Consider the following 16,288-nt stretch of genomic DNA (forward strand, 5'->3'; position numbering starts at 1 on the left):
AATGATAATATGACTATTAAAAATTATGACTAACAACGTTATGGATTGTAAAAATCGGACTAAAAAAATTATGGGAACCAATAGAGACCCGGATAAAACATGAATGTGATATTTTATTGGCCGGCACTGTATGTACCCCGAAAGATAATCTGTATTTATGAAAAATAATCCTAATTTTGTTGAGCTTATTTACATTTCACGGTCATGATTTTGGTCGGTCTTTTGTACAACTTTTCTGTTGTTGGGCCTGTATGTTGTAATAAGTTTATGCCACTGGTGTTTCTACTTTTCCATAAAAAAAAATGCCATATCGAGTCATGGTGGCCCTAATTATGGAAACGTCGTGAGAAAACCGGACTATTCCGAATAAGGCCAAGTAACCCCTTTGAGTTGGATGGTCAGATGGCAGACGCTTTTGTAAAAAATAGTGCCTACGCCAAATCTTGGGATTAGTTGTCAAAGCGAACCCCAGACTCCCATGAGACGTCGTTAATGCCTGGATAACGCAAGGAAGATGTGGCCCTTATATTATAGTTCTCAGGTAGCTGAAAATAAACACAAGTTATTGGTTTTGTCCATGTTATTGGCCGGGATAAAGAAATACCTCAGTTACCTCACTTATACGTTACCTTATACTTTGTCAACGTCATCATAACTTAAGACCTTTGCTCTTCGTAGAGTAATTGCCTATCTTCCATTTCCTGGGGCAGATTTGATTTGCCCGTATGTCGAGCTCGCGATTTTTCAACCTATAGGTACTTATATGCAAAATAAGGGTTCCTAGTTGACTACGGAACCCTAAAAACGGCCTGATTTTATCGATTTTTACAACACCGTCACCATTTTTAACCTCCCAAGTTCAATAATAAATTGTATTACATACACACATACATACAATCACATCTGTATCCCTTGAAGGGGTAGGCAGAGCACTAATCAAGTTTCAGTGCCACACTTGGCAAATAAGGGGTTGACAGAAAACGAAACTGTGACATTGCAGTGACAGGTTGCCAGCCTCTCGCCTACGCCACAATTTGACCCACATCCCACAGTCGCCTTCTACGACACCCACGGGAAGAAAGGGGGTGGTGAAATTCTTAACCCGTCACCACACGGGCAATAAATTGTTTTGTTTTTGAATTAAACCTTTTCATCATTCATCATCATTCGCCGTGCATCCGTGTGGTGACGGGTTAAGAATTTCACCACCCCCTTTCTTCCTGTGGGTGTCGTAGAAAGCGACTGTGGGATATGGGTTAAATTGTGGCGTAGGCGAGAGGCTGGCAACCTGTCACTGCAATGTCACAGTTTCGTTTTCTATCAACCCCTTATTTGCCAAAAGTGGCACTGAAACTTGAGTAGTTTCATGTGCTCTGCCTACCCCTTCATGGGATACAGGTGTGATTGTATGTATGTATATGTATCATCATTTGCCTGCCCTTATCCCAGTCATTTGGGGTCGGCGCAGCATGTCATTCTCTTCTATACCTCTCTATCGTCCGTCATCTCATCATTCGCTTGTTTCCGTTTCATACAATCTTTTGATACATAACAGTTAATCCAACATTTCCCGGTTTAATTTAGACCACTTTGTAACACAATAAAAATTCAAAATAGATTTTTGAATATGTAAGGTACAGTGGGGCAAATCTCGACTGGGGGGCAAATGTAACTGGTCCACTTTTTCCATGTTTTACAATATTTGCATTATTAAATAGAGTGTCCAGTGTCCACCGGTTACACATGGTAGGCGTGTTCAGTCATATAGAATTCAACATCATAGTGTAATAATGGAAAAAAATGGATTAGTTACAATTGTCCCCCAGTCGAGATTTGCCCCGTTGTACCTTAAAGTTTAAACACGAGGTTAAAGGGTCAAAAGTTGGCATAGGTGTAATAACTCTCTTGTTTTTCTTTTCCGTCCTAATCTCGCAGCTACGCAATATATTTCCTACATCCACACAGTTCGTTTGCCGTATCTATCCTCATCTAACACCGGGTATCCTTTTGGGTCAACTGAAGCTGAGGTAATCCGTGACTTTAGTCCCTGTGGAGAACAGAAAATATTTTACTGTTTCTAGTAAGAAAAGGAAAAATAAATTTCGCTTGTGAAATAGTGACGTGGGCTAAAAAATGGCGAGGTTCTAGGGTTAGGTTTTTACGTTGACAACACAAGCCTTCTTGAGATTACCGTGGAGCTCAATCAGTGTAAGAATGTCCTATAATATGAATTTAGTCATTTGTGCGCAAAGAAATTACAATTGTACACTGAGAAAAAATACAACCAGTTTTCATGTTCGTTCAACAAGTTTTTTGGTTAAAATAGCGCCTACGTGCTCTTTGGTTCAAACAACAAGCTACTTGTCATTTGAATCGGCAATATATTTGAATCAACAAGTCGATTTTATAAAAACAACCTGACACATATTGTTTTAAACATACGTTTGGCTGATTCAAACGGATAAACCGCAACAAGTCGAACTTGTTAAATTCACAATGCAAATTTCTCTCAGTGTACAAAAAGCGGTCAGCCTTTGGGCAAATAAAAGAGATTGTAGCGGTGCCACATTAAGTACATCCGAAGTATACACAATGCTTACTTTTGCCTAAATAGGTACATAGTTGCGAGCTATAATATTCTTTCCAACTGTGAGGTTTCTATCTCTCTCATATCTAACGCCAAACTCATGCATTACAATCAAGTTAAAATATCTAGTTCATTCCTCACCCTAAGTTTTATTATTAAAGAAGTATTTTGAACGCAAAATGTTCCTAATTCAGTGTTTCATCACAAATAATAGCTTCAAAAATTGTGTGACATTAGCAAAAATGCCATAAGCTTTTCACGCAACACTATATAATTTAGACGAAATATTATTCAAATGAAACAATTAGGAATAAAAACACGCATTTGTGAACCGTACAAAACGCAATTCTACGATAAATACGTCGTGCGAGAAAATAGCGTTCCCTTAATTAGTTTTTTCATGACTTGTTTGCGGAGGTGGGTAATAGGTTTCAGCGGTCGAGTCTCGACATATTACACCTCTAAGTATGTACTTATAAGGTAAAGTTATTAGCAAGGAAACTTCCATTTTCTATCTCTATTTATTTTTCTACTAAGTAATTATTATAATATATTATAATAATATACTAACTTAAATAGAGCACTTTGTTTGAAGTACAAGCACTTATAAATAACATAAAGTTACGTAGAGTGAAAATGAAACGTATCCAGTTTTTCTGCTGACTTTACCTCTATTATTTAAGGGTATTCTATAACATATCTCCATCAAAATAATCTACAAACTTAGAGATTGTTAGAGTAACTCAATTAGAGTTAGACTGATGGTACACCATCCTACAGATACTTACCTACGTAACTACTTATATATTTTAAATTAAACGTCATATTTTATATTCGTTATGTGTACTGGCGCTGCAGTCATTTTGTAAGCTTTTCTCTGTTAAATTTCATATTGTCAAATTAAATTAAATAGTTTCACCGGCTGCCGCTAGCACAAATGTTTCAAATTCCGCAAGATTATTACCTGACTTGCATTTGTGACATTTAGCGCCACTACTACGTACGTTGCCAATAATTAATAATGCTAAATTTTTTTTTGTTACAGACAACATGTCGGTTCCAACAACCGACAGCAATGAAGCCATCACAAACTCTGGCTACGGAAGCAGCGACGAGACGGCCAGCCTCCTCGTCTCCGGTCCCTCAGTCACCGTCATCGTCCCCTCCGAGAACAGATCCGCCAAGCCCGTTCTGCAGCGGCAAGACTGCACCACACATCTGCGACCACAGCTCTCCGGCGGCCCTGGCAGCGAGGAATCCGGGACATCCCTCAGAATGGAAGAAGGAGCCGCCAGAAGCGTGCCAGACATAGAACTTCAATGCAGGGACCAAGGCTCAGACCGCCCGCAGACACTCGTGTCTCCCATAGCAACCTGCTCGCATCGGGGGTCGGTGACCGCCTGCCAGTTAGTGCCGCACGCGTACGCTAGATGTCGCGTTTGCGAGCGGAGGCAATCTACAGCGCCTATGTCAGCGTTGCAGCTAGCGCGATCTGTGTCGCGGGAAAGCGTTCGCTCGGGGCTACACTACCCTTGCGGTTGCAACACGCTTCACGCTGTCAGCACTTGTCCGGTCATACATCCGCCAGCCTTATTGATACCAGCGACAAGTACGAGAATCATTCGGCAGAGCTCCCAGCCTGAGTCTAGCGCATGCGCGGCTCACTGTCCTCACCACGCCCACCACCACCCCAGCGCCTCGCTGCGGCAGCTGAGGGAACCCGGTGACGGCATAGCCGGCATCGCAGCCGACTCGCTCCGAATCAACGGAGGGATGCGACCCTTCAAACAGGTAAGTGTGTCTTTCACTAGATGGCGCTGCTAGTATGAGAACATTCGCTACGTTTATAGTTTGCCATTTTCATCCCGCATACCATTACCGCAAGAAATACGATAGTACTGGAAATGAATGAGATCAAATTCAATTTTAAGTAGTAATTTGCTGACAAACGCAAAAGGCTATCTTGTTAAACGTTGAAAAGGGCTTAAAGAAAGCAATTTACGGGTAAAAACGAATTTGTAATAAGATGAGAATGCTGAGTAGGCCGTCCGATAAGCTGGCTCTGGAAGCACCTAATTAGGGCGTTAAGAGAATTGCTGGAAGCAGCTGTATAATCACCGTGGTGCGATAGACGTTTGTTTCATAATAAAACTTTCTCGGTTAACAATTAAGCACGTGTTCATCGTTGAAAGATAATAAAGTTTATGGCAACGTATTCGCGATAATATTGGTGGAGATCGTGGCATGGCACCATGTAGTTGATGCCTAAAATTCAAATTTATTTATTTATGATTATAACAGATTACAGCCCAGATTAAAATTATAACAGATTATAAAACATCACCTTTTTTTATTTTTTTGACATGAAAATATTAACGTAATTTGTTACGAAACCGTTCAAAAACCACCCTGGTTTTTGATCCTGTCTTCGTTAGGTTAAGATATTCAAACAAGATATTGAAACAAGTCATATTTTCCGCAAGGTTGCACCGGAGGTGGTTTTTATTAAGGCGTAACTGTAAAAAAAACAGAATTGTTATGTCGTATAAATAGATAGGTACCTATAGTTTAAGGGATAAAGATATGCATACTGTTATGTAGTAATATGTATAGATAGGTACAATTGTACAAAAATAAATATTATAACAATTTAAAGTGTAAACGCGCCTTAACAAGCTGTTAATGAGCCTACCAAGTTGTTAAGAGTATTTGAGTAACTCAAATACTCTTAACAACTTGCGGTTTTTCACCCAACACTTACAACAGTTACAAACTAAACTTACTTTGATGACAAGATAATTATCTTCTTCCCTTAGCCTCCTTTGCTCTCGTCTCATAGAGGTGTGATGGGTTACTTGACGTATTTGAATGTGTTGAAATATAAATAGAGCACCCACGTACCTTAGTAAGTATCAAATATAGAAGATTTTTTTAGTTAATTTAGTTGGAGTGTTTTATATGTACCTATTTAGAAATCCAACACTAAATAAGTAGTATGAGGCGCTTAATTTTTACAAAAAAATAAAAATAGTATTTTCACAATTTTTATTAAAAAAAAACTCCTGTATATGCCCTTGAACAGGTAGGTAGGTATAGCCGAGTTCATAAATATGTGTAAATACATTTCTTTACCTTTCAATAACGTGAAAAAATGTACACAAATATATTTGTGTACTCGGCTGTACTCCACGATTTTGTTACAATTTATGAAGTAAAAATGGAGAAAATACAGTTAGGCTTCTCGATTCAGGGTTCGATTTTCGAATTTCAAATATCAGCCAGCCGATTATAAATATAAAAGATCCTCATAATCATGTTAAAACTCAATGTGGCGTGTAAGTGCTGTGTAGCCCTTGATGGGTCCTAAAATCGAATCAAACGATTTGATTGACATTTTTACCAACAGGGCCTGCTACTATGTCCACAAACCCTGTCGCAGACTCGGCGGCAGCGTTTGCGACGCGCGTTCACTGAGGCGACCGGCGATACAGTCACCTACGTTAGAACGGTGGGCTCCAAAATTATAATGCACAGCCAACGCACTCGACTGTACAACATGAAACGGACAGCACATTAGTACGATTAGAGTTTAGTCGCATGATAGTAAGGATAGCTCTTAGGTTTAGAACCCCTGAACACAAATGCACTAATTTTATTCGATACGGTAACAAGTTATATGTGACGTTATGTGGTAAGGCCAGAAGATATACCAGCTTGCTAGTAATAATCATTTTCAAAAATATATTTATTTACATACCTAAGAAAATTAATCTATATTAAATCTATGAAATTGCTCTTAAATTTAGCTAGTTTAAACCTAAAATACCCCTTTGAGGGATCGTATTAAGGAATAGGACGATAGCCTAACCTTAAAATATTACCTTAGATGCAGACGTGTCACTTCTGTTAGGAAAAGTCGTAAATCACTCGGGAGTATCTATTAGAAACGACATATGTTATGTCTTTGGCAGACATGCCAAGTGAACTTAAAATAATTTTGTCTAGCAGCCCTAGAAAATAATGTCGAATTTACCTACAAGGTTCATAAGTAAAATGGAGACTCACTCGCTCTGGAGAGAACTAGAGAAATATCTGGCTAGCTATTTTGTAGCAAGTAAAAGCTTGCATAATGTAAGGATGCAGCTAACTAGTCTTTTTTTAACATGAGTAGTAATTCAGTCAGAAAAAAAAAAAAGATTTATAGACGTTAAACTTTCGTGAGACATTCAAATATTTAATGATTCTATGGTTGTACTCGTACTCACGTTATTATGTCGCTACTGCTGCGATATGTTTCGGGCCAATTTTGGAGGCCCCTCTTTAGACATCTACCTAGGAGTTCTCGCGGCGACTAGTGGACGGAGTTTAGCCAATTAGCGATGTAATAACGAGAGTACAACCGTAGATGCATTAATTAAAAAAAAAACATTCGTTTAAACAGCTACACGTAGCTACAAAACAAGCTGGTAGACAATTGAAACTTAAATATGATTTGAGTTCGTATCGAATAAAAGCTACTCAATACACAGTTAATAAGATTCGATTAAATCTGCTATAGAATCGAATCGACTGTGTACGCAAAAGCTTCCGCATTGGCCTCCAATAGATAAAGATCCGAACCCATGTCCGTTGTACAGTCGAAATTGGCTATCAATGAATTTATCACCAAAGTCATTTGTTGGCGAATGTGTCGTCCCTTTCGCTTGGTCGGACGGTTAGCCCCCAGCTTATCAGCACAAATCACTTGCAAACACCCGTGTAAACGTCACCTGAGTCATTCTCATTCGCACCTCCAAGGTCTAGCACCTGTGGTTTAGCCTATCGCATCGTGGTGTCCTTTTCGCACTTTTTGTAAGTTACAAAAAGGTACATCCTTTTAGCATTTACAAAAAATGCGATCGTACCGACGCGATAGGTCATATTAGTGTAAGGCCTCAGTGTACCCTCATATTGGTAGTGCAGCAGGGTGCATGTCAAACAATTGAAGCTCATACAAGGGCATTTTCGTGAAAACAATCACAAAAAATATTTTTTCTAAGGTAGGTAAATTTTATGTTTTTCCTACTCAGAATCACGAGCCCGTTCGATCTAGGACAAACAACAAGAGACAAAAAATGGTCCTAAAATGTTCTATTATTTTGCATAATATTTCCCACTTTGTAACCGTTGTACAAAGTGTTTGAAAAATGGTAACGAAATGGAAAACTTAAATTTGTGACGTTTTTTTGTACCTAGTATGATCGAAAGGACTTGTCATTCTGAGTAGGAATAACATTAACCTATTTAAGAAAAAAAAAATTTGAATTTTTTTTTCGCGAAAATGCCCACAAGTGTCCTGAGTTGACGCTTCATAGGGTGGCGCTGCACGCCCCGCTGAAGGCTGCGTTCCGAGCGTCCATTCAGGTCTTACACTCACGGCCCAGCCACAACATTGGTCTAAGCGCGTCAACGGTGAGCGGCAGCAGTAGTATATATTTGGGAAGTTTAAACCACTTTCATTTCGTTCGAGCGATTCTCGCTCAAACTCATTCCAGTGGTCTAAACTCCCAAATACATCCTAACCCTCAAATATCTGGGCAAGAATTGTATCATCATCGTTAGGAAGTTTAAACCACATCGATATCCTTTCGCGATAATAGTTGTGTTTAAAATCACTTCATACCGTTCGAGCGTTTCGCGGCCAAAGCAGGCATATTAATCGAGTTGACAATGTAAGTCATCATTATGGATTAACATTTCATTATAACAAGACGTTGCTAACTAACGAGTATTTACTATGAAGTTTGTTAAGCAACCTCAAACCCTTCGGTTTGACATACTAGCTTCAAACTGTTCAAAACAGAATTCTTATCATGGAAAACTTTTACCGAATTCAATCCGTTGCGTCATTTGTGGACCATCTAATTGTGGAAAGACCAATCTAATGATAGGTCTTCTTTTACATGAACAAGGAATTCGTTTTCAAAATGTGTATGTGTATTCAAAAACTCTTTATCAACCTTTATACAACTATCTAGAAAAAGTGTTGTCATTGGTTCCCTCAGTAAATTATTTCAAATATCGCGAAAATGATGAAGTCGTGAGTCCTCAGGATGCAGCTAATGACTCTGTATTCATATTTGATGACGTTGCATGTGAAAATCAAAATAATATAAGGGATTACTTTGCGATGGGACGACACAAAAACATTAATAGTTTTTACTTGAATCAAACCTACAGCAAAATACCTAAACAGTTAATAAGAGATAATGCAAATCTGATTATTTTGTTTAAACAAGACGAAATTAATTTACGACATATTTATGATGAACACGTTGGAACTGATATGCGATGGAACCAGTTTAGAGATATGTGTGCCACTGTATGGAACCAACCGCACAACTACTTAGTAATAAATAAGGATTGTGCGAAGAATTCAGGATGCTATAGATCGGGTTTTGATACATTTATTATTTTAGATGAATGTATTTAGAATGCCGCAATTACATTACACCGCCATTTCTTCATATAATTCCAACGAGGTTGCATCGTAATGAACGAAGAGAAGAATTTAAAAGAGAAGCTGCTTCAGTCAGCTGAGGCTGTAAAGAGAAAAGTTAAGTTAATTCGTAACATCAAAACGGCCAATGAAATGACATTAGAGTCAGTTTTAAAACCAATAACAGAACCTCTCAATGAGATGGTTAAAAGTAATAAAAAAAGTAACTTTAATAATGAAAATAATTACCTTAGCGACGAATTTAAGACTGATGATACAGACTGGAAAAACTCAATTAAGCGATTGAAATTCAGCCCTGAGGCCAGTGATAAGGAAAGTACTACTCACACCGTTGGTGTGAATTCTACGATCTCTAAAAGTAGAGACGTTTATGATGGAAGCAACGCCTCTTTAGATGACAGTATTAATAGCGAGGAATCAGCTGATGAGTTCTCTTTTAAGACTTCTGATTCGATAGATTCTCCCGGAGATGATAATAGTGATGGTAACATTTCGTATAATTTGGAGAATATCCCTTTTGGCGTACACAAAGAACGTGGTAAAATTATGCTCGGATCGCATGTGGTAGCGCTTGATAATAACAGTATAGTAATTAGCGGAAAAACTTACAATTTAACCCCGGGTTTGAAGGAATTATTATTTACAAAAGTGCCTGAACTTGAAGTTATAACTGAAGAAGATAAACTTAATTATAAGTTACTGCTATTAGAAACGAATGCACACAGGCGTGACTTTAATCCAAATAAACCTATAAAAAGCAACAAAGGTAGAAAATATTTACAAATCATAAGGCCTATGTTTAAATATACTAAAGAACGTTTAAAAAGTAATGGGAGTAATGTCCAGGGACAAGGGCTCCCAACTATGAAAAAGGTAACCAATAATATTTCATACGTTTATTGGGATGATCCAAATGAGTTAGTTGAAAGATTAAAGCTACTTATTGCATCCCGGGATGCTGGTAATACAGGGTTAGATAACGAAATAATATCTATAATTGAAGAATTGAAAGAATCAGATATATTGAAAGATATATAATGACCTAACGATACTTTAGATCCGCAGTCAATCTTAATCTTTTAATAAAGCATGATACATAGCAAAATGAACATTGATAAATTTGGACACCATGTACATAAACGCTTACGAGTATTCGAATTTTCGGAATTTGGCGAAAGGGCACTAATTCGCGCTGATAATGGCGATTTTGATTTACAATCGTCTCGACTGAAAGGAGTTAATACACCTGTGCTGTCTACTGATGGTGTAAACAAACAATATGTTGATCAACTCTTTAGTGGCACTTACAAAAAAAGTGAATTGGATTCTTTGCTTGAAACTATAAATTCACAAATTCATAGCTTGCAGCGCCAGTTGAACTTGAACTTTTATACAAAAAAGGAAACTGAGGGTATTTTGAGCAGACTCAGTAATGGAAAAGAACCAAATAGTAAATGAAATTCATAGGTCTGCTCGCAAAAATTTTGCGCGGCGTTCAGTTGTACTAAAAGGCATAGATGATTTGTGGCAAGCAGATTTACTGGATTTACAAAAATTTCATAATATTAATAAGGGTTATAAGTACGTTTTGGTTGTCATTGATACATTTTCAAAATACATATGGGGAATTCCGATGAAATCTAAGACCAAATTTGAGACCAAAGACGCTTTTAGGCAACTAATTGACACTGCAAAACGCAAACCTAAACATCTACAGACAGATTTGGGGAAAGAATTTTACAATACTGAATTTAAAAATTATTTGGAATCCTTGCAGATAAACCATTATTCAACCTATTCAGTTAAAAAAGCATCAATTGTAGAAAGGGTTATAAAAACTTTAAAAGGCAAACTGTATAAATATTTTAGTTTTGTTGGCAATTACAAATGGTTTGGAAAACCTTTACATGATATTGTGAATTCATATAATCATACATTTCATCGCACAATAAGGTGTAGACCGATAGATGTTGATTTCCATAAAGAGTCTGAAATAAAATCTATACTAAACAAACCTCGCTCATACCTACAAACAAGGGCCAACAAATTCAGTGTAGGGGATTGCGTACGTATAAGCAAGTACAAAGGCGCTTTTCATAAAGGTTATACGCCTAATTGGTCTACAGAATTATTTACAATAAAACAAGTTAAGAATACTATACCCGTTACATATTACTTAGAGGATCAACGAAAAAATTCAATATTAGGCACCTTTTATGAACAAGAGCTGCAAAAAACAAAGTATCCTAATGTTTATCTTATAGAGAAAATAATGAAAAGAAAAGGCAACAAGCTATACGTTAAGTGGTTGGGTCTTAGTACAAGCGAAAATAGTTGGATTGAGCGCAGTGCTGTTGTATAGAGGTAAATCTATTTATAATACTGATGCGAATGTTACTTTATCACTAGTTAACTGACTATGAAAGGAAGAGGACTTTTAAATAGTGCCATTAATAATCTTCCATTTGAACTACACATACCTGGGTACAATTATTGCGGCCCTGGAACTAAATTACAAGAACGCTTAAGACGGGGTGATAAAGGTATCAACGGGTTAGATTCAGCTTGTATGCAGCACGATATTGCTTACGACAAATATTCACGTATAGAGGATCGACATAAGGCTGATTTAGAACTTTATAAAATGGCTAAGCGACGTATGAATGCAAAAAACGCTGGGAAAGGAGAAAAACTGGCGTCATGGCTGGTTAGTAAAGTTATGAAATCAAAAATTAAGACAGGGGCAGGTGTTAAGTCATTTAAGCACTTAGTTACAAAAATACGTAGCGAATTAAAGAAAAAAAGAATGGAAATATCATAAGCAGTGCTTATACAGCTGCGAAGAAAATATTTCCTAACACAAGTCGTATGCGGATACCTCGTATAATACCTATTCCAAAAACTGGAGGCATATTACCGTTAATTCCTATATTCGCGGGATTATCGGCTCTGGGTTCTCTGGCAGGCGGCGCGGCAGGAATAGCTAAAGCTGTAGGAGACTATAAAGCGGCAAGAAATAAACTAGCGGAATCTGAACGTCACAACAAAATGATGGAATCCATAGCGTTGGGCAAAGGATTACATATAAAACCGTACAGAAATGGCAAAGGACTATGCTTAAAAACCTCAAAAAACTAAATGGTAGGTTACCCAGTCGAGCTCTCACAAATGTCGATATTATCAACAATTCAACGGGTATACCTTATTTTAGAGGAGTATTTATGAGAGACCGCTTACCCAAACTTCCTAAGCGTAGAGAATGCGCGATAATTAACTTAGACGAATCAAAAAACCAAGGAACTCACTGGGTAGCCTATGCAAAGGATAAAAAATATTGTGAATATTATAATAGCTTCGGCGATATTAAACCGCCATTAGAGTTGATAATATATTTGAAAAGATTTGATATTTCATATAATTATAGGCAGTTCCAACAATTTAATACTGTAAATTGTGGTCATTTATGCTTAAAATATTTAAAACAATTTTGGCAGAGGCGTTTAAATTGTTAACACTAATAAAAAAAATGTCATTTACACGATGTCTTTCACTTTATCCATAACGGGAACCTCCTCTAGTCTTACAACAAATTATTCGCCTGAACTTCAATTGGACGGTGAATACGAATGTGGTCTACTGTATTTATCTACGTTTAATTCAATACCTAACATAGATAGTCGAAATTGCAAATTTTACTACGGTGAGGGTGAAGTATTGGAGATACCAGAAGGCTCTTATGAACTCCAGGATTTAAACGATTATTTAAAAACACATGTTCAAGGCTGTTCTTTTAAACTTTTGTGTAATAATAATACTCTAAAAACATCTATTTTTTGCTCTAAGAGCATACATTTTGGTGGCGATAACTCCATAGGTAAACTACTAGGTTTCGGTAATGAAACTGTTCCTGCGAATATATTAATGGAATCTCCATTTCCAGTGTCCATTCTATCGACGACTATAGTTCGAATCGAATGTGATATCATTAGTGGATCATTTATCAACGGAAAACCGAGCCATATAGTTCATGAATTTGTACCTAATGTGCCTCCAGGGTATAGAATAATAGAGACGCCTAAAAACGTTATTTATTTTCCCGTCACTCAAAATACTTTAAGTTCTCTTAAAATAAGACTACTAGATACCAACAACCAATTGATAAATTTACGCGGAGAAGAGATTCAAATATATTTACACCTGAGGAAAAAATGATTGATTTCAATAAAACAGCAGTGAACCGTGATAAATCAGGCAGTACCCTTGGTGCTATCAAGAAAAGAAGACCGAAAAGCAGGCTCACTAGTGAAAATATTTTGTTTCTCAGATCAATCGGTTTACTAAAATGAGCATTCTGGACTTAGCAAACTCCTTTAGCTATGATAACTCAATCGAAAGTTATGAATACCACTCGTACAAACCTTACGTTACAAGTTTTAATTTGAACGATGAAATTCGCATACCCATCAATCAGCAAGATATGTACGTGTTGCCTTCAGCTAGCACATTATACATAGAAGGTACTATTACAGTGATGAACAGAGAAACAAAACAACCCGTGTCGAGCGTCCTGTTTACCAATAACCCTGTCCTCCATTTCTTTCAAGACATTCGATACGAACTGAATGGAATTGAAATAGACAAAATAAAAAATGCAGGAATCACAACAACAATGAAATCTCTTTTATCCATGAGTGAACATGAAGCGAGAATGGCAAAGTCGTGGGGGTGGGACATAAAAGGTACTAAAGTTACCCAAGGTTTATTTTCTGCTTCTATACCATTAAACAAAATTTTGGGCTTTGCTGAAGACTACAACAAAATTATTATTAATTGCAAACATGAACTTATACTTTTACGCTCTAACACTAACTTGAATAGCGTTAAATTGAACCCAAATGAATATATAGACAATGTTACTTTATCAAAAGTGGTATGGCGTATGCCTCATATTAAGGTTTCCGATCGAGAAAGACTGAATCTTCTTAAATATGTGGAAAAAGATCGTGCAATACAAATTGCGTTCAGAAACTGGGACCTCTTCGAATATCCACTGCTGCCAAAAACTTCCAAGCACTCTTGGGCTATTAAAACTTCATCTCAAATCGAAAAACCTCGGTATGTTATAGTTGGTTTGAAAACTGGTAGGAAAAATGCGTCCGACAAAGATATAACACATTTCGATCATTGTAACTTGAGAGAGGTTAAAGTTTTCTTGAATTCTATATATTATCCTTATGAAAATTTGAATGTTAGTTTTTCCGATGAGAAGTATGCTATATTATACGAGCAATATTCTAAATTCCAACAGTCCTACTATAATCGTAGTCAGGCACCCTTGTTAAATCCTTACGATTTCAAAGAAATAGCACCATTGTTTTTCGTGGATTGTTCAAGACAAAGTGACACTTTAAAATCGGGTGTTGTTGACATCAGAGTTGAAATAGAGTGCAGTGAGGATATACCCGATCAAACATCTGCGTATTGTCTTATTTTGAATGATAGCATTATAGAGTATAGACCTCTTAGCAATATAACAAGGAAAATATCATGAGCACTAAAAGCTTATTCGTGGATGTTCAAGGATTTAAATCATTAAATAACGATTTTATAATAAAGGAATTCGCACTTAGTACTAAAGAATACACGCAAGTCTTTTTAATAAAACCACCCTACACGTTTTCTCATTTATCTCAGCAAGAAAGAAAAAGAGTAATATGGTTAGAAAAAAACCACGGGATTTTATGGAGGGAAGGATTTGTCGATCACAGAGAATTTAAAAGAATGATTGTGAACCATTTAAATAACAAGAACATTTATGTAAAAGGAGCGGAAAAAATTAAGTGGGTTAAAGATTTGTGTGCTAATTGTGCTGTAATAGATTTAGGTGAACAAGATTGTCCTAATTTTCTACATTTGCATGAAAAATATTGTAATAAGTCTAGTGCATATAACTGCCTGCATCATGAAAAAAATGTGCTTTAAAAAATGTTATATGTATTAAAAAGTGGTATTTTGATACTATTGTGTCTGCACAAGATTTATAACGATGTTTACTATTTTAGAAATAAGCACTGTATTATGTTTTAATGATAATAAATAAAAGTCTGTAATGAAAGACCCATTTTTTATTTTTTTATTTTACGCACACATACATTTTTAACCTTAACAATAAACTCAGAAATTTTCTTGTAACATTGATTTAGAGATTTGATTTATTAAACTGTATGCCGAATCCACAACATTGTCCACTGGTTCGCTGGCTATATATTGAGCACTAAAGATCATATTTTCTTCATCATCACTCTCTGCCTGGCTTTCCTGCCCGTTACGTAAGCCGATGATTTTTATTTGTATCAGACGGGGTCCCTCAGCAACGGATTTTCTACATTTCACAAAAGTAGTGGATGATTTTAATTTACGTTTTGGAGCACGCTGTTTAGTTTTTATTTTCTTTTTGTTGGGTGTTTCTATTGATGGTGCTGTAATGGTCACGTCATGCTTGTTGGCAAGTTCTGGATATGCGTCTTCAAATGTCTGGGTGTTCCACTCTTGAGCATGGGTAAAAGGATCCTCGGGGTCACAATGTTCGCACATGTTGAAACTGTAACACAATAAGTATTACCTTTAATAAAGCCTTACTATTAAGCATTAAATCTACCTCTTGTAATTTTAAGTTTTTCTTTTGTAAAATAAAGTTTAAATAAATAAATAATAATAATGTATTTAAATTATCACATAATATTTACTAAAAGTATATAATAAAAATAAAATAATTACTTACTTGAACTTATTACTTGAACGACCACTTCTTATTGTATCAAATTCATAAATGCGAACATGCGAACATTATAACAATACTAGCTTTTACCCGCGGCTTCGCCCGCGTAATAAAAGTATTCTTATTGAAACGTTTACAAAAAATAAGATTTTCATTTGGATCCGTAGGTTTCTTTGTAGGTACATCTGTCCGCGATTATTTCGATTAAGGTAAAGCGGGGCAATTCTCGACTGAAGGGCCATTGTAACTGATCTATTTGCTGTACGGTCCGGTTTTGGCTGACTGTACCTTACACCTATTGTTTTTAAAGAAATTCTTGCAATGATTGTAGAATTGTTACACAGCGACCACAGCGTAGGTAGTAGGTACGAATATGTATGTATTTTACCTTTATAAATATTTATACTGGGAAAACTTCATACAA

The 16,288-nt window shown here is 36.6% G+C and overlaps 1 protein-coding gene across 1 annotated transcript in view; it reads left to right on the forward strand.

Moving 5' to 3' along the window:
* The window catches only part of LOC125233751 (small conductance calcium-activated potassium channel protein), a 372,074-nt gene that overhangs the window by 132,943 nt on the left and 222,843 nt on the right, over positions 1 to 16,288 (forward strand). Inside the window, exon 3 of the mRNA XM_048139827.1 lies at positions 3,633 to 4,378. Coding sequence (XP_047995784.1) covers positions 3,638 to 4,378 — 741 coding nt within the window. The 5' untranslated portion in view covers positions 3,633 to 3,637. The remainder of the gene's footprint in view (positions 1 to 3,632; positions 4,379 to 16,288) is intronic.

Source organism: Leguminivora glycinivorella, chromosome 15, assembly GCF_023078275.1.
Source record: "Leguminivora glycinivorella isolate SPB_JAAS2020 chromosome 15, LegGlyc_1.1, whole genome shotgun sequence".
Lineage (NCBI taxonomy): Eukaryota > Metazoa > Arthropoda > Insecta > Lepidoptera > Tortricidae > Leguminivora > Leguminivora glycinivorella.